The sequence below is a fragment of the Toxotes jaculatrix genome, chromosome 15, assembly GCF_017976425.1.
Source record: "Toxotes jaculatrix isolate fToxJac2 chromosome 15, fToxJac2.pri, whole genome shotgun sequence".
Lineage (NCBI taxonomy): Eukaryota > Metazoa > Chordata > Actinopteri > Toxotidae > Toxotes > Toxotes jaculatrix.
In genome coordinates this window covers 22,495,173-22,519,811 of record NC_054408.1, presented here as the reverse complement: position 1 = coordinate 22,519,811, position 24,639 = coordinate 22,495,173, and the positions used below count along the sequence as shown (strand labels likewise).

The 24,639-nt window shown below is 41.2% G+C and overlaps 1 protein-coding gene across 27 annotated transcripts in view; it reads left to right on the top strand.

The window, feature by feature from the left end:
• The window catches only part of lrrfip1a (leucine rich repeat (in FLII) interacting protein 1a), a 41,919-nt gene extending 17,572 nt beyond the window's left edge, over positions 1-24,347 (top strand). The window contains exons 3-28 of one of the 27 annotated variants that reach the window (XM_041057981.1): positions 4,429-4,446; positions 4,620-4,691; positions 6,495-6,536; positions 7,218-7,268; positions 7,495-7,530; positions 8,420-8,476; positions 8,556-8,597; positions 8,755-8,811; positions 10,070-10,153; positions 10,378-10,422; positions 10,713-10,775; positions 11,086-11,163; positions 11,906-12,043; positions 12,569-12,595; positions 12,781-12,906; positions 13,596-13,667; positions 14,284-14,454; positions 15,069-15,161; positions 15,387-15,479; positions 15,661-15,753; positions 16,104-16,248; positions 21,841-21,890; positions 22,544-22,664; positions 22,761-22,840; positions 22,926-23,030; positions 23,135-24,347. In XM_041057981.1, coding sequence (XP_040913915.1) covers positions 4,429-4,446; positions 4,620-4,691; positions 6,495-6,536; positions 7,218-7,268; positions 7,495-7,530; positions 8,420-8,476; positions 8,556-8,597; positions 8,755-8,811; positions 10,070-10,153; positions 10,378-10,422; positions 10,713-10,775; positions 11,086-11,163; positions 11,906-12,043; positions 12,569-12,595; positions 12,781-12,906; positions 13,596-13,667; positions 14,284-14,454; positions 15,069-15,161; positions 15,387-15,479; positions 15,661-15,753; positions 16,104-16,248; positions 21,841-21,890; positions 22,544-22,664; positions 22,761-22,840; positions 22,926-23,030; positions 23,135-23,242 — 2,067 coding nt within the window. In that variant the 3' untranslated portion in view covers positions 23,243-24,347. Of the gene's footprint in view, positions 1-4,428; positions 4,447-4,619; positions 4,692-6,494; positions 6,537-7,217; positions 7,269-7,494; positions 7,531-8,419; positions 8,477-8,555; positions 8,598-8,754; positions 8,812-10,069; positions 10,154-10,377; positions 10,423-10,712; positions 10,776-11,085; positions 11,164-11,905; positions 12,044-12,568; positions 12,596-12,780; positions 12,907-13,595; positions 13,668-14,283; positions 14,455-15,068; positions 15,162-15,386; positions 15,480-15,660; positions 15,754-16,103; positions 16,249-17,610; positions 21,590-21,840; positions 21,891-22,543; positions 22,665-22,760; positions 22,841-22,925; positions 23,031-23,134 lie in introns of those variants that run through there. The other 26 variants (XM_041057982.1, XM_041057983.1, XM_041057965.1 and 23 more) reach the window with 26 other exon arrangements.
• Positions 24,348-24,639: the final 292 nt, after the last annotated feature.

Sequence of the window (24,639 nt, the reverse complement as noted above, 5' to 3'; positions counted from 1 at the left end):
AGGGTTTGAACCTTTTCCAGTTAATCTCAGGCCAAACCGACAAAAATCTTCCAAGACTTTAAATGGAAACTTAACTCAAAATGACAAGAGGCAGTGGAGATGATGGACACTTGCACACCTGCTACTGTATGTTGTTAAAACCCTTACATTTTCACCATTTCCGCCAAACAGGTAGCAGGTATGTGTTTTATGTTATCTGTACTATACATGTTTGAAAGAACATTTTTTTAGGTTGGATAAAAAATGGCCATTTGGTTTTCTCATGGTTCTTTTTTTGCATAGCTGTGTTTCTTTGGTTTACTGTATACAATACATAGTACAGCTGTACTACTCATATTTACTCCTCTGCTTGGCCACCAGTTGATATCCGGAGGTCTCTGACTTGGTGATTCCCTTTACAAATTACTAGGCCTTGATCAGAAGCACCTGTTGTTTTTCAGCAGTGGAAAATTATTTAAAATAAACAATATATAAAGCCCCTACTTTTACCAAGAGGTGGTACGAGAGGTCTACATCATAGATAAATACAAAGACCAAAGAGATCCTAAAAGTGGATTGCCCCGCTCCAGCATCCAGCACCTCCAGTGTCAGTGTTGGCACTGGCATGATATCCTGATTTATGTTGACACAGGTGCACAGCTGAAAAGTCTGTGTCTGGTTGTGTGTTTGGACTGCAGGTCAGTGGTGTGTTATTGGGTTTTTTCTTTCTCTGGTTTAACACCTCTGATCTGTTCTGTGTGGAGCTGCACTTTTCATAGCTCCCTATTCTTAACCTGGAGGTAATCCCATACACACAAACAGACTGCTGCTGCCTCTCACCTGTTGAAACTGAACTTGTTGCCTGATTTCTGTGTCAAGAGCTTGTTTTGAAGTTAAGGCTCCTACAACTGTAATTAAATGTAACTCAGGTGGTCTTTAACAAGGACCTCCTCCCTTTGTAATAACTGAGTAATATGTCTTGTTGGAGTAAAAGTTAAGTAAAAAGTCGGCAGTCGGTAAAATTGATAAAATCATCTGTCAGAGTATATGTAAGCTTTTGTCATATTATTTATATATATTGCTGGAAACTGCATCACAACCGCTTTGATGCAGAAACACAACCAGAGATAATTAAAGGGAAAGAGAAGAAAAAGTGAAAAGTGTAAAGCATAAACAGTAAAACAACATTTTTATCATCTCACATTATATAGTCAGATTGCTCGACCCTGTTCTCTCTCTCCTTTAAAATGATCACTTTCCATCCCTTTGATCTATTTAACATAAGACTCTTTTTTTTTACCTGACATCACAGCAAACCCTTTTCTCATTAAGCTGTACAGAAGTAATCAGCATTACAGCCGTATTCAGACATTCGGCAGTTGGAACACAGGTGGTGAGCCCAAACAACAACAATCTACATGTGCACACAGTCATACGCACTGGATTAACAGTCATTGTTAATCTGAGTCTGGTCAGGGTGTGTGTGTGTGTGTGTGTGTGGGTGGGTGTGTATGTGTGTCTTAAACCCTTTAGCCGAGTTCTAAAGTAGCTTAGCAGGTTGCACTCCTTGGTCCAGGCTCCAGTGGAGCAGTTGTTTTTGTCGCGGTGTTGTTGACATGAGCGATGGGTCGCTGTGCTCACAGCCACCTTCGGGACTTTTGGATGTTCTCTCGCACACTGAAGGCAGAATTTAAAGGTGGATTATTGGCTTTATAGCAGCGAACGAGAAGCGTGCGGTTGCCTCTCTTGTCCTGAGCTGAAATCTCAGCGCTGCGTCACACCGTGATCTTGCCTGCATGGCTGGCCGTGGTCTTTCCTGCTGACTGCTGAAGGATGCAACCTTTCCTGGTACCCTGAGGGCAGCAGGACGGCCGGGCGTCGGCTGGCAGGGAGGGGACTGAGGGCTGCCCTCACCGGGCGCCCGGGAACCCCTCCAATCACGAAGGGGAGCTCGGTGAGTTGAATAGAATGGTGGCAAACATGTAAGCTGATTGTGTAACTCAGTTAATGAATGGTTTTATGACGGTGCCTGGCTCAGTTGCTAATTGAGTGTCCAGACACTTAATGAGAGATAAGTAGTAGACAAGATCCCTCCAGTCAGTTATTCAGCTGTTTTGGACTGAGGAGTGATCATTTTTGTGGCCAATATAGGGATATTTTATGGGAATAGTATGAAATTAATGAATATCATTATTCTTGCACTTGTCACACAGTTGTGCATCCTGGCGGTGATGACAGTTGTAATGTATCAGAGCTTTCTGGTGTTTCCAGCCATTTATGGTGCGATATTGTATAAATAAATCTGACCTCTACAACTCAATGGCACCTTCTCGGAAGGAAGGACGACGTTGTTTTCGTGAGCAGATAAGACAAGTGCAGCAAATTCTTTGAGTGTGCTGCAGGCAAGAGTCATCGGTGTGGGGGCATGACCCCTCATCTCGACTAAACCTATAAATTCAGAGCAGTGGATTAGCTGTCTCCCATCCATTACCTGGGAGTACTGTTGCTGCTGAAGTGATGAAGTGGACAAAGAGCTCAGCTGCAAATCGATTTCTGAAAGCCAAAATCACAAAGCAGGAAATCTGTATATTGGGCAACCATACAAGACAGTGGCAGTAAATCTGGATTAAAGTACTGGACGAATGGGATGGAAAGTGTAGCAGTTAGGGTGGGGTGTGTTTGTAGTGTGTGTTGTGTTTTGGTCAGTGGAGGTATTGAGATGAGCTCAAGCTCATGAGGTACGGAGGACGCTTTGAATTTAAAGTGTTTTTGTGTCAAACCACAGTGAGAGAAGAGCTGCTTTGTTGTTGGTGTTTTTGTTAGACTGACAAACAGGAATGGTTTTGGTATAAAGATATGAAACAGATCTAATGGATCTGTTGCAGAACAGTGTACATTAACAGATCAATCACAGACAAGAATTTGAACACAGCAGCAGGCAGGTGAGTGAAGGAAGAGTTCACCTTGTTCTCCTGTGCTGTACGATTCTTTTATTCTGTATTTATCTGTTTATGTCAGTCACAGAATGTTAGGAAAGCTGATTATCAATGTGTTTGTCTATTAACAGTTACACCACTAAAAAGATCAGAGCATGAAGGAAGACTTCAGAGGTTGTAGAGATCTCTGTTGAGGATTTAATTGAGTTTATCTGCAAAGAACATGTCCGTGGAAAATAAATAGATAAATAGCCAAGGGTAATTGGTTTATGCAGTTAACACAAATTTAAGCTTACTGTAATTTGCTGTAATTTGCGTACTTCCTCAAACATTCCACATTTTATACAGCAACGCCCACAAGTGACAGCAAGCACACCAGCCACAACAGACAGCTACGCGGTGATATACTGACACACAGCGATAAAGTCACAGACAGTCACAGACCGTCACAGCCTGGGTCTGAATCTTTGTCCCCACAACTTCAGACTGAACTGCTGTGTGGAGGCTGAAATGAGAGGACAGAGGACAAGGTCCAAACCGCAGTCTCAGACCTTGGAGTTTAAACAGACAGCAAGGTTTCCTAGATACCTTTGAATACAGGACTCTGTTTTTGTTTGTAAATTGATGCACAAATTTAATTTGAAATTCAGTGAAATTATTCAGCCATGAAAGAAACATCATGTTGGATGCAAATATTTCACTCATTATAAGTAATGAACTAAAGTACAGTCTGTGCTTGGTGACGAAAAGGAAATGTGTCAGCACTTACCCACCTATAAAACCAAAACCTTTGACACTTTTACACTTTTTAAATGAATTAAGCAGATGTAAAATGTGTTAATGGGCACACTTTACAGGTGCTGGCGGGCCAGTTTTTGTTATGAAGTAGCTTTATTTTTTACAGCACAGACGTTAGATTTGTATACGTTTTCTTATCCAACTCTCATCAAACAAGCAAGTATATTTTCCAAAATGTCAAACTATTCCTTTAATGGGCAATATAGAGGAACATTAGACTTCTTGTGGTTAATAATCACCTTTAATGTGACCTGTCAGGCAGAACACTATAGCTTAACAACACTCACTGAATTTGGTTCATGAGGGGCCAGTTATTTGTCACATCTCACATCTGTAGCCATGGGAACATTGATTTGAAAGTGATAATGTGGTACTGGCACTCCACAGTATTTTGCCACTGATACCAACTTTAAGGAACCATGGGAAAATGCCTGCTAACAAAGTCTCATCGGTTTTTAAATCTCCAGTGAACTTGTGTTCTTGAGTCTTTAACTCTTGGTCCTACTGTGCAGGGGGGGTACTTCACATTCCTGAGTGCCTCTCGTGTTTTTTCTGCACGTCTCTCTTTGACTACAGCTGACTTTTCAATGCCACATAATTTCATATCTTTCTCCACCATGTCTCATTCTTGAGGCTGACTCATTTTTTTTTCCTGTTTTCCTGTTTGACATCTTCCAATGTTTTCCCTCTGCCCCTCTTCGGTGTTGGTGTGTAGATCTTTCAGGTGCAGAAGGTAGGCCTCCTCTTCCTCTTTTCCACCTCAGACAGGCAATGATTTAAGCTTGGTTATGCAATAATCCTAGGCATGTGCTTCAAATTTTGCCCAAGAAAATAATGAAAATCTGTTACCTGTGCTCTGTTTCCTGAACTGTATTTTTCTTGCCCTCATTTCCTGTCTCCTCTTAGAAGTATTATGGCTTGAACACCAAATTCGATGACCGTGTGGACAGCAGATGGGGAGATATTGAGCAATGGATGGTACAGTTTCTGCGCTGTGGTGCCAACACTTAAAATGAACTTCCCATGTACTAAACACACACTATGCATGTGTTTCCTTGCCTCGGTACATATTAACTTTCTGTCGGTTGGAGGTTTTTACAGTGTGCCGAGTCTGCTTTTGAATTTCCAGATCATTCCTGTTAAGCCTTTTTAGAAAATGACAGATTATAATGAATCAAAGCTTGGCCCTGAATGATAATCCACTTATTGAAAGGAGCAGGGTGCTCATTTGGCTTTGAATCAGCATGACCATCTGCCCCAGTGGTGTGAGACTGCATGGGATTTACTGTGTTGAATTTACCACTTTAATTACTTTGTTTGAATTGTCCCAGATCATAAAAGAGCTTCAAACACAGTGAGGATACTTAGTGTGTGTGTGTGTGAGTCACTTGACTAACCATGGTGTGTTTTTGACTAAAACAATTCATTTACACTGTAAGAGGTAACACGGTTTTGCTACAGTTTGAGGTGCCAGTTTGAGTGTTTGAGTTCAGACAGCCTTTCCTTGTAGCTAACTGTGCATGTCAGTGGTTTGTTTGCTGGATAACTGACTGAGTGCGAGGGTTTTAAGAACGTGCATGGCTGATTCTGTGAGAGAGTATCATTTACATCAAGGCTTGGGGGAAAAAAAACAGTTACTTAGACTTTTCTGTGATATAATATGTGTGTTATACAAATGGATTCAAGTGGAACCAAAAGCAGGTGATGTGTCCCAGTGCTTGCTGACATTTTCCTTCATGTGGTTGTGAGTCTTGTGCAACAATGGCTACATACCAGGGATGAGGTTTGATAACCTTTTATCACATCAGAAACCAAATCTGCTTATGAAATCTGGATCCTTTCAGATTCCTTATCTAATGCTTTTTTTTTTAGGTAGTTTTGTTGAGGAATGAAAACGCCTCTTTCTTCATGTGTACTGTTTATGTTTGACTTATTTTCATACCTAAACCACAGAGATTCCACTGTGCTTAAAGAGGGTGCATCTTTCAACACAAATTTAGTCACTGCTCTAAGACTTTCATTGACCTTTTAATCTGACTCTTTTTCCTCGTTTCCTTGTTGCGTGGGAAAACGGCGTCAGCTCTTCACTGCAGTTTCACTTCGCTGTGGCAACATAAGATGTAGCAGCTAAAGTAAAAACAACACAGTGGAAATAAATTAATTGTACTTTATCATTCAGAAAATATCAGCTAAATAAATTGCAGATTTTTCTGCATGCAAGATGCTCTTAACATTATCTGAAATCACTGTTGCACAGGCCACAGATGGGTCACAGCATATGGTGGAATAGGATCTAGTTATCAAAAATTCCACAAGCTCTTATTTTTAACATGATGGGTGGTAGAAAAATATTTAAGCAAGAAAGATTGTCACGCCCTTTGTTGAGTTCCCTCCGACAGATATTGCATGTTGTAGTTGTCTTTGAAGTGCATCCACACTTTGGAAGGTTTAAGTTGAGTCATTCCTACCTAATATTACACCTCATTTTACTTGACTGCAGACTGTCTTACCCAAAATCATCACAATATATCACCACATCATGAGCCTAAAAGGAAATGAGAATGAGCTATTTTCAGTGACTTTAAAGCAGTTTATGCAGCTGGAATGTAAACATGCAATTCCTTGGACTGAACACTGCTGTATCGGAGAGAAGACCTGACCTTTAAAGTCATTTTGTCTTCATCCATCTGTTTCATTGATCTTTGACATCTCTTCTGCTCCTTCACACTCTTCATCCTCTCTCTTCTTCATCTTTACCACCCCCCCCCCCCCCAAATCCAGGAGGACAGTGAGAGATACTCACGTTCTTCACAGATACATACGGTTTGTAGCCTTCCCTCTGTTTCCATCTCCTCATCCCTTTCCTCTGTGCTGTAATCTGTTGTCCATCACTTTTCCCAGTTTTATTCAATCATATTTGTAAAGACATCTTCCTGTTTTCAGTTGTGCTCTTGGTTTAATGCTGTTCATTTTCTGTTAATATAAACTGAAAACATCCTCCATGTTCACCTGTTGTCTTGATATATTCAGGATAAAGAACATTGTCACAGCAATAACTCCATCAGGGAAACTAAACTGAAGTAACTGTTGATTGCCATTAGCATTAGCTTAACAAAGACTAAAAAAAAAACAGAGTAAAGTATGGGTGATTGCTACCGTATGTTCAGATACATATGTATCTCTATATAGTAGTGGTAAAGTTGGCCTTTAGTAGCAATTTAACTTACCTATCCTGGCTAGCAGACTCAGACATTCTTTGAATAGTGGCTTTTATTTGAGAATGAGTATATGAATGAGTTTATCTGAGTATGTATTACAAAGCACAGAAGGAAATCAAAATTGCAGTCGTAAATGATCATTGTAATTTTGAGATGTGTTATTACAATCGTGGAAGAAACCTCCTGTCAGAATCCACTGTTCAGTGTCGTTGTGGATGTACGTCATTCATTGTGTCCAGTTTCAGAGCCCTAACCATCCATGTCATTCTCTTACTCTCTCACACAGCTCTCAGACGACGATGAGCGGATGTCAGTTGGAAGCCGGGGGAGTGTCAGGGTCAGTATCATTCAGAAATCACACGCAATAAAAACCCCAAACCTCTCTTTAAACCTTTTTTTTTCAGTCATTATCAAGTACCATTACTTTTTCATTCACAAAGAATGTCCTCGTAAAACCTTTAGCGATGCGGAGGCAGTGTGTCTATCCTTGATAACTTGATAACTAGGTGCTGATGGTGTGGGTGGCACTTGTTGGTGACGATGTTGTTGTGTTTCTTGCGCAGTCGGATCTTGATGCGGTCGGGGCTTATGGTGGAGGGGTAAGGGCTGATATTCTTGAAACATAGACCATGGATTAGATTTTAACCCTTCTACAGGAAGGTTTGTAGTGAATGGATTGTTGACTAACTGCTGATTTGGTAGTAATAGGAATCTCATCTTACATTTACCTCTGTGATGCAAAGCATGCTTGTGTGTTGAATTTGTGTAATGTGGATTGTTGTTGTGAAACACACACTGAGCTTTATATTCTGTCCACGTTTTGCAGGATACTTGTGAATCATGGTTTCTCTGGTACATGATTTCATTGTTTGTGATCTGTAAAGCATCATTTATGACCCATTTTGTTGATAATATGTGGGAAACGCTACAGTAACATGGACTAACTTAGTCAGTTTCATATCGTTCTATCAGGAGATTATGCTTGGTCTTGTATTTGTTTTTGCTGTGGTGAAGGAACATTGCCTACCTTGGAGTCAGTTAGATTTGATTTCGACTAAAAGAACACCATGTGTTAGAGCTATCTTGCTCCAACCAAAACACAGTCGGTACTATTTTAAGCTCTGTTGTGTCTCTAAATGTTAAGTACTGTTTTTCTATGTAGTTGTGGAAAAATCCTTCATACTAATCATTTTGATGGGTGAACTAGATCTTGAATGTTTGGTGCAGTTTATTTGCAGAATGGGTTTGTTTTGTCTTGTTAGCTGCATGTTAATACGTTCACTATGCGTTTTAACAGTGGCTGGCCAAAACCACTGTCTTTTACCAATGGCACAGGCCAGTGTGAAGAGTCCACTGTGTATGTGGGTGTGTTGTGTGTTGCCTGGGTTTTCCTATTAGTAAATGCACTTTGTGAACAATTGGTTTTGGGTTAAAGATTTGCTCATATATTGTGTTTTCTCCTCTCTCTTTCCCTTTCTTCACTCTAAGGGCTCCTCACATAAGAAGTCAAAGAAAAAGAAGAAACATAAGCACAAAGACAAAGATGTATGTAGAAGCTCAAACTGCACAAATGGCCTTCACAGAAATGGCATCAGTGTTTCTCACTCGTGTTCTTTATTCGCAGAGGAACGGCTACGATGATGAGTACAGTGTCATATCCAGCAGGGTTAGTAGCCGTGTGCTGACCTGATTGCCCAGACGTTTGTATTTGGTTAGCTGTAGAGTCAGGAGCGTTTTGTTAACTGCACGATCCTGGAGAAGGGAAGTTACACAGAAGCAGCTTTCTGTCACTCATGACTCTCTCCTCTCTCTCATACTGTCAGAGCTCAAGACTCAGTGATGAAAGCCGAGTGTCTCACTCCTCCAGGCTAGACCTAACGGTGCGTGGTGGCCCCCCTCTGATCCATATTACTGAACAACTGCTTCCTTCATAATAATACTTAGCTTTGTTGTCTGTTTGGTGAACTAGAGGCAGACTGGTCTGTTGACACTGAAGTGTGGAGTGGAATTTCAGTTTGAAAAATCTCATTTTTATGTGTCAGACTGCAAGTGGACATAAAAAAAAAAAAGTATTTTGGCATGAAATCTAGTTAGTGCGACTGTGGCCAGGCTGAAACAGGATATCACATGTTGAGATCATTAACTAACTATAAAACAGAGAGAAAAATGTTTTGTATACTCTGTAGAATTTTACTAAAAAATCTCTTGAAGATGATAAAAAAAATCTCCCAGTTCCCATTTCTGTGCTCTGCTGCAGTGGAGTTATATAAAGTATAGTTTATATAGGACTGGTCTATGGAAGGCAACGGTAAGCCAGAGACAGAAGCCTGCTTGAAATTAAAACAAATGGAAGAAGAACTGGCTACTTTAAATGACAGAGATGAGATCTCTGATTAAAATCTAAAAAAAACAAACCAGCAAATGGCAGTGACTTTTCATTCATTATAAGTAAGTCTTCATTTTAATTTTAGTAGGTTTACGTCATTATAGAAAGAACTGTGTGGGAAATACAGCCCTTTTAACACACAGTGCCCCAAAGAGTGGAAAATCCTTTGTATTTGACCCACAGACATCAGCAGGCGCTCTGTATCGTCCCTGGTGATGCTCTCCCAGGTCTTCACAGCAGCTGCCCTGAGCTCATGCTTGTTGTGGGGCCTCTCTGCATTTAGTCTGGTCTTCATCTCTTTGTGCTGAATTTCCCAGAGACGTAGAATCAATACAGAGACAAGTTGTTGTTTTTTTCTATTACTTTCTGTTGAAATCTGGATCTGTTTATGCAACAGTCTTTCCTTTGTCAGTTCACATATACCGACCAGTTGTTTTTCATGTACTAAAAGCAAACTACACTCATGACTTCCAGAGATGAACGTCTGCGCACCATCTGACTTTTCAGTCGTTTGTGTGTGTTTATGATTTGCTCCACATATATAGTGGAAGACTGAGTTACACTGCTGCATAGCTCCATATTATGAATACACTGCCAACAGGAGCAGGTTACACTGTTGGTGAAGAGTTGAGTGACTTTCTAAAAAAAAAAATGATGCTTGATGATTTTCCTTTCCCTGTTTTTCACTCCTATCTCCCTCCTTCTCTGGGCTCATTTCTCCTGCTTCCTTCTTCTCCCTCTCCTCATTTCAGAACTCTTATGCCTCCTCTGACTTGTACAGTCTCAATGGTCTGTCCACCTCCAGAAACTCAGGTTCAGCTTTCAATGGTTACCAGGTCTGTATACAGACAAACAGCAGGCAGACACACAAACACACACACACACACACACACACACACACACACACAGGAAAGAAAAACTCTTGACAAAGCTTTGCTTTTGCTCTGTAGCTTGGCTTCAACCACTGACCCTCTTTACGAGGATGCAAAAGAAAAGAGAATTGAAAGTAGTTCAGTTAAATCTCTGTTCATTCACCTGTTGTCTTCATCCTGTTGTGCAGTTCTGCAGGTCACTCAGTCAGATCACCCAACAGCTCTATAATAGGGTTGGTTCCATTCATTTCCAGCTTATTACCTTTTCCCCACTATAACCTTCACTGACTGTTAACTGACACATGTAGTTATTTGTTCACACCAGCGTTCCTATGAGTGCATAAAGCAAAGGCTTTAATGATTATATCACTTTTTAAATTCACTCAGTGCTGATGTCACTGCACACAACTGTTTATTTCACTTCTGAATGAAGTTTCATCAGAGAAATGGTCTGTTCACACTGCTGAAGCATGAGCATACTGCTTACACTGTGTGTGTGTGTGTGACGTGTCGTGTCGTGCAGAGCTCCTTATATGAAGACAGTCTCTGCAGCGGATCACGGCGAGTCATTGGCTCCAGCTGCCATGTAAGATTTTGCTGGAATTGTGACTTTGTTGGTTTGACACACCTGAAAGGATCTTGTTGAATGTGTGTGTGTTTTTTGGGGGTTTTTTTTGTTAAATAATTGAATTAGTGTAGACTTTCTCTGAATTTTAAGTGACTTGACTGACATTTAATCTAATTATAGCTTAAACTATGCACTAAGCTGATAATTTAAATCCTGAATTGTGGTTTCATTTATCTCCCCATGATGCGTTTCAGAATCTTAGCACGTGCATTCTTGTTTGTTTGACTCCACGAATACACAGAAACATGACGGTGTGTTTTCTCTGCAGCCCTTAGAGTACACTGGTTATCGCAATTCCAGCTCCAGAGCCTCCAGCAGGGCCAGTTCAGCCCGTACCAGCCCAGTGGTGAGCCCTCACTCACCAGACACCCAGCTGCCTACTCTGGGGTTTAAAATGCCATTAGCCCACTGGTTATGTGCTCAGAGTACAAAACGATGAGGCAGCATGATGCTTTGTTTCTACAGAAGTCACATAACTGAACTTAACATCTTATCAGCTTACACTACAACATTCATTTTATGATTCACTGTTTGACATTAAGGAATTCAATTGGTTCTGTGTGCAGAATATGAGCAGGTAGATCCTGGTGGGCCTGTGCAGCTCTGTGCTCACAGCATAGTAATAAGTTGTTGTAATGTTAATGAGTCATGAATTGAAGCTTTACTTCTGCTAATTCACTCACATTAATGTCTGAAATGGAGCCATGACAGTTAAGTGCACAGACTGTGTGTCCTCAGTCCAGTTCACTGGGCTTTGGAAGAGCTACAGTACAGTTGCTGTTTGGAGCCATCTGTCATCAGGCTGTAGCAGTGCAGGGGGCTTCAGTCGAGACTGTTTAGTCAAAAAAACACTCACAATAAAGTGTTGTTGCCACTCTCTACTAACAAAAGTGGCTGCTGTATAATGTCAGTGATTGACAAGGAAATACCGTAATTCATGATGGTGATAAATACACTACTCCCCTACACTCTTGTTAATGAAAAGAACAAAGTTTCTCTTCAACATTATTTTCTGTCTGGCTTCAAGTGTTGACCTGCTCTGTTTGGGTTCTTTGTTGCTGTGTTTCGCCCCCTGGTGGCTGACGTAGGACAACTGCGGCTCTGTTGCCAGTTTTTTGAGGAGTGCGGCCAGTAGCAGCGGCCTCCCCCGGGACCTGGACGATGTTACTATTCCTGACTTTTCAGATGTGAGTCGGTTTGCACCCGCAGGAGCCAGAAGCTGCGATGTGAGCTGAATTCCTGCTTGGTTGCTTCCTTTTGCCACCCGTCCTTCCTTTTTGTGCACTTTGTGTGGTGACTGTGGAGACTGCCAGTTTGTTTCACAACAGACAGGGAGCAAATATTATGGATGGCATGGTGTTTCAAGTGTTTTTGTTTTTTTTTTTTGTTTTTTTTAACACACTCTCTGTTGTTGAAGGGACTGCTGTGTCAGACTGATTTTTGGCCTGTTACATTTTGGCAATTTTAATTTCCTGGGGAGTTTTCATTCCACACTACTAATTATTTGCATGGAGTTACATATTAAAACAAACCTGTGCCGTTTCTTGAAATGTAGCAGAAAGTAGATTGGAGGACTTGGATGTATTGTTTTGTCAGCGGCTGTTTCATGAGGAAATATCAAGATAAATCTTCTTTGCACCGCTCAGGATTTTGGGTCTTCCTTCCTTCCTCCCTCAGTTCGTCCTCTTGGCCGTGTGGCCTTTATATATCACCATCTGATTTCTCTGACTGTATTTTATTTGTCTCAACAGGTGGAGGACAGAGACTATCTTGAGAAGGTGAGGGGAACACTTGAGTTCAAACATCAGTTCATGGATGATAATGAGGGAGGGGTGTAACAACATGTCAAAATGTATTTTGTGCATCACATTTTATTGTGTAACTGCGAAAGAGGGATTTTTAAAAATATTTTTTTTTCTCTTTCGCTCTTCTCTCTTCTCTTCTTTCTCTTTCTCTCTCTCAGGGGTCACGAGCAGCTTCTGCCTTAACTGCAGCAACCCTCACGTCCTTAGGTGGGACGTCCTCCCGGAGAGGAAGTGGAGAGACAGCTTTAACAATAGACGCCGAGACCTCCATACGAGAAATCAAGGTAACACTGAAGACGTGCTGCTTCTTAGGGACAGAGAGGACACGTCCTATTGGATCATGTTTTTGATGTTGCGCACACATAGACTGATAAAAGAAAAGATTTGTATAAAAATGACAATTACTCAAAAGAAAAAAAAAACTAATTTGAACCAGTTGATGTGCTCACTGTGTTGACGTTGTTTAGAGTTAGTCCCATACTAACTGTGTGATTGGTCAAACAGTTTGACCAGTCACATGCAGTTTGTTTCAGACATGCTTTAATAAACATAATATACAACATAACATAACATAACATATATGACATATATGATTTTATCTCCTTATTGACCAAAATTATCCAGCGGCCTCTTTAAGAATTGAGAGCAGATAACAGAAAGTCAGCGTTCATAGAAGATGAAATCCGGCGTAGGACAGGGCAAAAGTTATCTCTCTAACAGAATCTTAACTAAACCACAAAACCATGTTTGTCACAAATCTCACTTTCAAGAAAAGCAACTCTGGACGGAAAATGTTATTTTATGAGACATGTTTTTCTGTGCAGTTCTATGCTGTGTTCATGCCATTCCCATCCTTTCTGCATAACACGTCTGTTTCATGTGTTCATTGCCCGGTCACCAAACCTTCTGCTTCATCTTTTCTGATGCTGTCACACTGTGCTTCTCTGCTCACCGCTGCTGCACTCTTGACCAGGAGATTCATGAACTCAAGGATCAAATTCAAGATGTGGAAACCAAGTACACGCAGAACCTAAAAGAAGCCAAGGTATAAGCCTGAGACCCTCCCAGAGCTCCCATCTCCAGACTGCTAACTCATGGGTTTGCTGCCCTTAACTTGTTACTAAAGTGTTACTGTAGGTTTTTTTTTTTTTTTTTTAACTCACTATAGGTGACACTGCACCAGGTCAACCAGATCACAGTTACTTTACCCAAAGAGCAAAATGGATATTTGAGAACTCTGAAGGCTTTTGGATTGAAACTGAAATAAACAGTGAAGGTTTTGTTGTTCTTATTGTAAAACATCATTGGAGCAATACCAGTGCTCCAGAGTAAACACAAGTATTGACACACATTGACTGTAGTATAATACTGTGGGTAATAATGTGCAAAGTTGCATCTGCATGTTGCTATCTTTCTTCATTTTGGTGTGTGCGTGCGTTAGCCTTCTTCAGTTCTTCAGTTCTTCAGTTGTCACTTACCAGCTCTCACAGTGCAGATGACTGCACACATTTAACTTCTAAATACTCTCCTGCACTGTCTGAACCCTCCACCAGTTGCATTAGGGGAAAGTAAGACTGTTACAGTTCTGTTTGAATCTGAGAAAGTTCAATCTAAGCCTGTGCCTCTTATATTCTTATATTCTCTATACGTCGTGTCATTAGGATGCATTAGCAGAAGTGGAGGAGAAGTATCGCAAAGCCATGGTGTCCAATGCCCAGCTGGATAACGAGAAAAACAACTTGATGTACCAGGTGGACACACTCAAGGACTCACTTATGGAGCTGGAGGAACTTCTGTCTGAGTCACGCCGAGAATACGAGGAGAAAGTCAAGGTACAGGTTTACTTTTTAATTTAGTTTACCTAAAAGAATAAATTCTAGGAAACCTGAATGAGTAAAACCTAAATGATGATTTAAGTTTCCACAATAACTTAACCATCTTTGCTGACGACCTCTCTGCCCTGCAAAGGCCTGCAAGACTTTTCTTACATTTATGAATTAATGTTTTGCCTCCCACAGTCATTACAATGAAAATAAACATACGGGGCCTTGAAACTTGTTCAAAGCAGATAACCAAGTGGTCACTCGAGACGCAGGTGGAGACGTATTCTAATGCCAGGCATGAACTGAGGTAGTTAGAGCTGTCCACCTGTGATCCGATCACCCAAGACACATGTCAGGTGTGAACAGGATCTTAGACTCTTTGTTTCACAAATGAAGTGAAACATGGAGACTACACACACAACACAGTTCCTGGAATGACAACTTGGATGGATCAGACAGCATCAGATGAAGACGTCACACTTGACAACAATGGAAGCATCTTTCTCTTAATGTTTGGATGAGCTGTCATGTATTTCTGTGTGTATGAATTAGATCCCGCTAGATAGATGGAACCTGAAAACACTCCAGTTTTTGCTTGACAGACTTTGTCTTTTTCCCCTCAGGAATATGAGCGAGAGAAACATGCCCACAGTGTCCTTCAGTTCCAGTTCAATGAAATGAAAGAGACACTAAAACAGAGTGAAGAGCTGTTAAATGTGAGTATTTATCTCCTGGTGTGAATGTGTCGCTAAAGTGTGAAGCAGGGTGCAGGAATGGAGCCTTCTCTGGGTTAAAAAGACAGATATTTACCAAAAAAGCATCAACCAGACTTAGTTTGTCGCTGCGTGTTGAGGTGCTTTTCCCAGCTTTCTTTTCTTTTCACACGCTGTAAATGCTTGCACTGCATTTCTCTTTTTGCTCTTCCTTTTCCTGCTATTTAGGAGATCCGTCAGCTGCGTATGAAACAGGATGGTTTTGTCAGAGAAATATCTGACCTGCAGGAGACAGTGGAGTGGAAGGATAAAAAAATTGGGGTACGGCCTGTGAGGCCTTGTCCAGCAGTTTTGTGTTTTTTTTTTTTTTTTTTTCAACTTCATCACTTTCAGCATTTACTCTTACTAACTTGATCTCTTTTGCATGATACTGAACACCTGCTTTCACTTTCACTTCTTTTCCACAAATTCCTTCGTCTTCTGCACTCGGGGCTCTGCTCAGGCCTTAGAGCGACAGAAAGAATACACAGACGCCATCCGAACTGAGCGAGATGAGCTCAGAGAGGAGGTGGTGAAGCTGAAAGACATTCTGAAGGTACTCAGTGTGTCAGTGTGTGAAACACCTATCTCTCTTGTACTTCATACAGTCTTTGTTGAACTCCTGAAGTTTTGAATATATTGTTACTATGGTAACTTCAGTGAATCTTAAAAAGTAAAACCGGATTCTGGTTTTTTGAAAGTAGAAAGTATGCACTCAGTTGTTAATATAAGGTAGGTATAATATAAGATAGGTGTATACTGTTATTTTAAAATATAATTTCTAAAAATCTGATGTAATCTACCCTTTAAAATTCACTTTAATGAGTCGTCTTTTTTTCATCAAGGTCAAACATACAGAAGGTGTGTAATCTGTGGAACTAATGTTTGACTTTTCACTCTGTTTAGAAACATGGAATAGTATTGGGACCTGATCTAAATGTCAATGGGGACATTGGCGAAGCAGAAGTTGACGGGTCCCCTGGTGGAGACACCGCCCGCCAACCCGCTCAGGATTCACAGACCTCCCCAACAGAGGGGAACAGCATGCTCGGTAAAACACACAGTGGAATAAAGGCTTTATTCCTTCTAGATGCATGGCATAGCATAACATCAGCTGAGGACTTTCATTCCAAAATGCTTCAGAGAAGTTCATCATTGATAGTATAAAAATGAATGGTGAGTAGTAACATTATGTAAAGTTTGACAGTGGGGATCTTGTGATGCCGTTTTGGAGTGAAGTCCTCAGTTCGCAGTGCTGTGTTCCTGGAATGTTGTTGCTTTAACTCTGATTTCCACTGACTTTAAAGGATAAGTCTGGCGATACTCCGTGTTTTTCTTAAGGTTTAAAGTTCATTCTTGAAACCTTGGACCTTAGAAACAGTGGGTGACAAATAATCTCACCACATCTCACAAACATACCTATTCCTCTGTACCATGGGGCTTCACTTTACAGAAACTCAAAATCTCATCAGTGAACCACGCTGCGTTTGAGCCCATCCCACAAACTCAAATATCCTGCTGTTTTAAATACTCATTAGTGCACCAAATGTGTATTAATCCACAGCTGAAAATAGTCCTCAACAAATACTCTATTTACTCTTGCTGGGAAAATAGTGTCCACATGTTTCAGGAATTTCCTGATTTTTATTTATTTATTTGTTATGAAGACTTTTATATTTGCAACAACTTAAATTGCTGAGTGGTACGGACAGTAGGCAAGATGGGAAGTAGTGAGAGACAAACTAATGGATTGTTAGTTAGCTTTGGTCTTTTCATGGAAAAAACAAAAATAATGGAGACTTACCAGCCTTATCCTTTAAGCAACATCTGTCTGATTGCTTTCCTGTAGAACGTGAGATTCCACTTGCAAAGTCAATGTTTTGGCTTTTACAACATTTCTCGTGCACCTCTCTCACCATTTCAGCTAATACATAGTGATGCTGAGTCACAGCTAACAGTTAATGCAGGTGGTGTTTGGTGTGTAAAAGCTGTCAGGTCACACTGACAGAGTTGAACAGTATTCAACTTTCTTTTTAGTTATGTGGGGAGAATATGTATTTGGATGATTGTATATATTCTGTAGTACTGTAGTAGACCCTTCCAGCTTCTGGCCTCAAGCTTCTTTCCTTGTCACACTGATGTTCTGGGGATCAAGAACTTCCTTTTCGGTCTTCCTCCTGCCTCTCTTCTTCTTCTTCTTCTTCTTGTTCAGTCCATTGTTCTTCTTGTGCTTCTCTTAGTCGTCTTGGCTCTGTGCTTCTCTTTCTTGCCACTGAATCAATCAGGTGTTCTGTACCTGCTCCATGACTTGTGCTCATGCGCTTCCTGATGAAGATTACGTTTTTGAAAATCATGTCTTAAGTCAACAATTTCTTTGGCCTTTTATCACCGTGTGCTCTTCATGATCTCTCAGGCAACACAGAGGAGACTCAGTTGAGAAGTAGCAGCGAGGAAGAGGTGGATCCAGAGCAGCATCAAGAAATGCTGAAAGAGGAAGACAAAGAGAATCAACTGAGCTCTGATACACTGTGTAATGTTGCCGATGCATCCACAGTGGAAACGTCTAGGGAAGAACAACCTGCAGAAGAACGACAATCATGTTTATCCACAGAGAAAGACAGTGTTGGAGAAAGTAGCCTCAGCAATGACTTACCTGATGTTAACAATGGTCCAATCACAGAAGCTGAAGATGTAAACGTTTGCAGCGCTGATCCTCAAGAAATTGTAACAAATGCAGAGGAAAATATTCCAGAAACAGAAATGCCTGAGAGTGTAGATTTAGGAGAGTCAAATAACCCAGGCTTAGAGGAGACAGAAACCAAAAGCAGCGGTGTTGACGCACGCAGTGATGACAAGCTTTGTGAAGAGCAAGTAAACAAACAAGACGACGCTGAGGAAGGTAATTTGGCGAATCCAGAATCCAGAAATGATGTTGTGAAAGAAGAAAATGTACCCCATGAGACCATCTCAGCAGTACCAAACATTGAACCTCAACAAGAGCCTGAGAATGCTGAGGAGGCAGAGAACGATGAGGCAGAGGAAGCGCCCAGTAAATCTCAGGGTGCTACTGCTTCAGGGAAAAAGAAGAAGAAGAAGAGGAGAGGCAAAAAGAAAGGTGGGAACCAACAAAAAGATGGAGCAGGAAAAGGAAACGGAAAAACAGAACAAGATGTAGAATCAAGTAAAAAAGATAATCAGTCAACAACAGAGCCTAACATTGACGATTCTGTCACTGAAACCATCAAGGAGTCAAAGATGGGTCAAGTTAATGAGCAGGACAGGCAAGAAACTGAGGAAGTAGATGCAGCAAAAGCAGTGGAACCCACTGATACCTTTCCTCACAAAGAAGAATCGAGAATGGCTCATGTTACAAATGAGCACACCAAGGACCAAAGTTTGGAGACTGAGACAGCAAAGGAAATAAAAGTAGTGGCACCAACTGAAACTCTTTCTGACAGTGAAACTCCCAAGGAAATAAGAGTAGATTATGTTACGAATGAAAAGGACAAAGAACACAGTTTGGAAAGTGAAACAGTAGAAGCAGTGGAGGCAGAGGCAGAGGCACCTACTGAAACTCACATTGAAACTCTGGAGGAATTAGGAACAGAACCTACGAAGGATGAGCGGGACGGAGAACAGAGTTTGGAAACAGAGAGTGTAGGCAAAGTGGAATCTATAACAAGTCCTCCAGAGACCAATCTCAGTACATCTGACTGTCCTGACACCTCCAACAGTACAGAGATCACAGATGGCCTTGATAAAGAGTGTACCTGCAGTGTAGATAACTCTGTAAGTGGACACATCTCAACTAATGGTGTAGTCATCCACAGTAATTCACAAGCTGATGATCACATAGAGGATGAAGCTGAGTCTGCTGATGAGGTTAAACCTGAATGTGCAGCTAATAACCCAGAAAGCAGCCTTGAAAGAAGCGGTGAGGAGAAAACCGAAGCTGAATCACACGTTTCAAGCAATGATGACGTTGCTGCCGATGTATCTGAATCCACAAACAATTCTGAGAGAGAGGATTTCACAGGTGTCTCGCCGCCATGTACTGACGAGTGCTTCAAAAGCTCGTCTGACTCAGAGCCACCATCAGAGCCATCCGTAGCCAGGAGCTCGCTTAGCCATGACAGTCCCATCGAGGTTTCGGGTAGAGGTCCGGAGGAGGCAACTGAGACAGTTAAAGATGAGGAGGAGCCAGGAAAAGAGACTGAGCAAGAATGTTTTCCTCACATTGTCATTTCTCTCTGTCACGATGGCAGTGATTCTGAGCTGAAACAGGATGGACCTCAGGAGGAGGAGCTGAACAGAGACTTGAAGGAACCTGAAGATTTTGTGGAGTCAGACAGCTCCTCACACCATGAACAAGGCAACAGTTGTGACGGTGAATCATTGGCGAAAAACACTGATGCATTAGATGCTGAAAAGTTGGAGACTGTAGGTCAGGTTGAACTTTTAGATGACGTAGAAAGTAAGACATCAGATGGTGTGCAACAGACTGATGAATCAAATCAACTGTCTTTGGAAACCAGTGATGTGTTAAATACACCAGACTCTCCAGAAGAGGCCTCAGAGATTGGTTCCTCTATTGAGCAGGACCACAACACTGAAGACTCAGCTGTTTCAGATGATCCTGAGCATAAAATCAGTCAGAATAATCAGGAAAGTGAGACATCTCTTTGTCCTTTGGCTGAGGAACTGCATGAATCCAGCAAAGACAAATCAGAGGATAACTCATGTCAGCCCACCCAGCTGGACAGCAATGAGGAGGACAGTGAAGATGAAGAGGGGCAGTCTTTTGATTTTGATGACATGGATATTGAGACAGCTGAAGCAACAGATCCCTCTAAAAATCAAGAACAGGAAGAAGTTGAGGAGGGAGTTGACGTCATGTCAGATGAAAGCAGCAATGGTAATACAGAGCCGTGCCAAAGTGATACTGCCCTAAACGAAGCTACACAGAACAAGCCAAACAAAAGCAGTGACGAGAAGTGTACGGTTGATGAGGGTAACCAGGTAGATACTGGAGATAAAGAGTCAGGTACTGTTCCTAAAGACAACCAAGACACTTTGGCTCATGAGGAGGCCACAGCAGATGGGGCGAGGCACATTATAGAGGAAGGCAAGGTTTTGGATGTTGGAGAGGTAGAGTTGGGTGTTGTTGCAGAAAACATTAACCAGGCAATGCCTTTACCTGTAGAACAAGGATTAGATGCCATTAAACAAGAGTTACAGAGCGACCAAATGAGTGCAGACCAAATGGCTAACAACAAAGAGACACCACAGTCAGGGAAGGATGCGAAGAAGAACGGCAAGAAAGGCAAAGGCAAGGGCAAAGAGGAATGTAAGATGTCTTAGTTCACCATGGTAGATGTTATAGATTTATTTGATGTTCCTTTACTAGTCTTTGCTTAGCTGTTAACAAAGTGGTAAAATTAATATCTGCAAAACCTCAGAGCACTTTGATTATTTCCCAAATGAACATTGGTGTAAGTATGTATATTACTTGTTAAAATGTTAATTGTCCAAAGTCCAAACATGAGTTTTCATTGAGGTTATATATGCAAAAAGAATCATTTGTGGAGAGAGAAGAATGTAAACTGCTCAGTAACGGTAGATTTTAATATTGGACAATACTGCACTTATATATCAGGCAAGATTTACTTAGTTATGAATGCACCTTTATTATGCTGCTTGTACTGTGAGGATAATATTGCTCCGCAGCAGCATCACAGACCGTTTGTCCTGCTCGATGCCAATTCTCATTCCTTCAAGGAACTCATTCATGTATGTTTCACAGGTATACAATAAAAAACACAAATTCTAATTACTAATTCTCATTAAGGCTTCATCAAACTGGCTTTTTTACGTGTTCTGGCCATAATGTTGAAGGTTTAAAATAAAAAATGGAAACGATATTCTGTTCACAGGAATTAATACAACTGTTGTTTGATCTGAATAAAGCCATTTCCATCTACATGGACTCTGAATTCTAAGGCACATGAATGTATGATAAATACATGTTTGTGTTTTGTTGTGTTTAATGGAAAAGATGAATGTGGTTCCTGTACAATGAAGTGCCAATAAATGCCCTGTTGTTACTCATTTGAAATGTTGATCTAAATGTATTTTTCTAATGAAATTCCTTGAATGACATAATGAAAAGCAGTGTGTCAGCTCTTAGCAAGGAGTATTGCAACCATCTTTTTCCATTCAGCACGTTTATACTCAGATGTCCATATGGACACGTTGTGTGTTCATCCAGTGTGAATGTAGGTCTCCCAGCTGTGTGCTCTTGCATTGACCCTCCTCTCCACAGCCTGTGCATGCTAACATTCCCCCTCACACTCTGCTCCATCACTCCCTCATGGATTCCTGCTCTGTTGCATGCATCCACTTCCCATCCTGACCCAGCCCCGCCCCACCCCCCCAACACACACACACACCATCTCCTTGGCTCCTCCCTCCACCCTTGGTACGTTGACTTATTTTTTCATTTTAAAGATGGACTGTAGCCGTTTTGATTGTTGTCTGAACTGCTGTTGTATTATTGACATTGTGATGCATGGCATTTGAATTAATCATATGTGACAAAGAAGTGAAGTGAGCTTGTTAAATGTGTGTTTGTTTTCTCTTTCAGAAATTCGCCTGAGGAAACTGGTGGACGAGCGTGAAAAAATGATCGAGCAGGTGAGTCAGTGATTCATCTCTGATGTGAGACAGTGATCTGGTTCACAATGTTGTTTGCTGCTGGTTTAACAATAGTCCCCAAGTGGAGATTAAACTGAATTATGAGAATCAAAGTGATGAAACAATGAATATATACACACACAGTACAAAGCTGTTGTAAATACTAATAGAGCACCAAATGTGTATTAAGCTGCAGGATGAAGATAGTCCATAGTAAATGTATTAGTTGGTCCTGTGTGTAAAATGTTTGATAACAATGAAACTGTTGCTAAGGAGTCAGATATTTTGTCAGGAGTTGGTGGAGACCAAAACAGAGCTAAAAGGAGACTGAATATTAGACATCAGGTTGCTTGAACACAATTCCTAATGAATCCTTATGTTGCTGTGTTGTATAAAAAGTCAACTGTTTGCTAACATGCTAGCCAAAAAAACAACTTAACAGGGCCAGAACATATAAAATTAGTGCACAGTGTTCCACTAGTACAAAAACCCTGATTAGTGCTGCTTTAAAGATTTTCAGCAGGAACCTGTTAGCCCGGTGGCAGTGTGCCACAGTGAGAGACTGTGGTGACATCAAAATACTGAAAGACAGATTTGCTCTTATTTATTATTTATGATCTGTATCATCCGACGTGTCATTACTCAATTAACAGGTGAAGAAACTAAAATCCCAGCTGGAGCAGAAGTCGCAGAAGAACGGCACAGAGAGCAGTTCAACCCCAGATGGTGAAATTCTTGAAAATGGCAATGATCCCACCATAATAGAACTACAGAGTAAGTGTACATACAGAATACACATAAACATTTTGCTACTTCAATTAAACATGTGTCCTGCGACGAAGGAAGTTTACCTTTGTTAAATCTTTCCAGGAGATTCCAACAGGCAAATAAGTGAGATGAAGTTCAAACTCGTGAAGGCTGAACAAGAGGTCACTGCTTTAGAACAAAACGTAAGCTGAAAAGAATCATAAGTTCATAGTTTGCTTGAAAAAGTAACAGTATTCTCAGTTTTTAAATCTATTTTTTGGCTTCCAGGTGACCAGGCTGGAGGGTCAGGTGACACGCTACAAGTCTGCAGCAGAGAACTCAGAGAAGGTGGAGGATGAGCTCAAGGCAGAGAAACGGAAACTGCAGAGAGAGGTAGAGCATTGTGTTTTGTTTTTTTCTTCTTTACGCTGCAAACATCAGGAGTCAGCTTGTTTTTAATTAAATATCGTTTCACTCTGCCCATTTTTCCCCAACAGCTGCGGTCAGCACTGGACAAGATCGATGAACTTGAGTCAAATAACAGCCACCTATCTAAAAGACTGGAGAAGATGAAGTCCAGTCGTGGCATGGCACAGACTCCATAGCACCAACCCCACACTTCAAATCCACCTTCTCTCTATCCAAACCTGGATGATCACATGGAAACGAGTCATCCTGCACTCTGGGTTTCTCTTTCATCTGCCTGATAGTAACGTTAAGAAAAAAAACAAAAAACAAACAAAAAAAAAAAATCAAAGAAAGTTAGTTATTATATCCACAGAGTAGAGAACTCCATCCAGCTGTGTGCCATTTCTTTGCCTATTTTTCTGTCTAAGAATTCTTCATAGCATTGTCACATACCCAGGAAGTACATGAAGAGAAGGGAGCGGATGTTTGTGTTCCTTGTGACTTTGGTTGAACCTCTGCGCTGCTCTGTTTAGGTAGAGGGGGGGCGGTTGGCCCAGTGGGACTGAGCGGCACCAAGAAGACTTCTCTGCTGACCAGTGTAGCCAGAGACTAAAAGCTGCACTGCCCTACTTCTGCTGCCTCTCATCAAGATTCAAGATACTTACTTGCCTTGCTCACGTGGAGGACAGAGAATTAAAAGAGAAGACAGATCTCAGTGCAGCAAACAGTACCTGTGTCCATGACCCGAGACTTTTACCCTCAGAGGGCATGAGTGCGTTGTGTGTGTTGTGAATGAAAGAGCAACATTAAGTGTATTTTCCTTTTCTGACCTTTGCATCCAAAGCCAAACTATTTTTTAAAAAATGGGGGTTTGTTTGTGTGAAAACTGAACAAAAGGAGCTTGTTCAGTTTTTACAACACAGTATATAATCACCACAGTCCAACAGGTCGCCAGCGTCCAGCTGTACTTCCTTTAAGTCAGCCAGCAGCCTGACGCAGGGTTATTGAATGTTGAACAGTTTGACCCACAGTGTGTAGCCGTTGTAATACACAGTCATCTCTCTCTCTCTCTCTCTCTCTCTCTCTCTCTGCTTCTTCCACTGCTTCATATAGTCAGTCACTGGTTGGCTCTCGTTCACACACTTCAAATGCTGAGGCTTCCTGAAGAACTGTGACCACGGTGTTAGCAGGAGATAACTGAGCACACTGGGGAGATGCTGCTTCACTGTTTACAAAGCTTTAACTTGTTTGTAAGGAAACATAAAGAACTGTAATCTTTGTGCAATAAAATGTCAAACCACACAGTATCAGCCCATGGGCTTCTCAGACCTGGACTCAAATCTGTGGACATACTGTAAGCTTGCTCCCCCTGTACCACGCTTCAATTCTCCAAGTGTTTTCAAGATTTACTTTTAATAGATATGTTTTTTTCATAGAAAACTCACAGAAGGAAAGCTGCTGTAGCTGGAAATTTGTCACTGCTCTTGAAAAGAAAGGTGAAACTCTTTAAAATCAACAAGTCTTTATCATTTTTACCAGAAGAATCTGTAGTGTTATTTCAGTCTTTATGTGGCCAAAATAGTCCTGACTATTA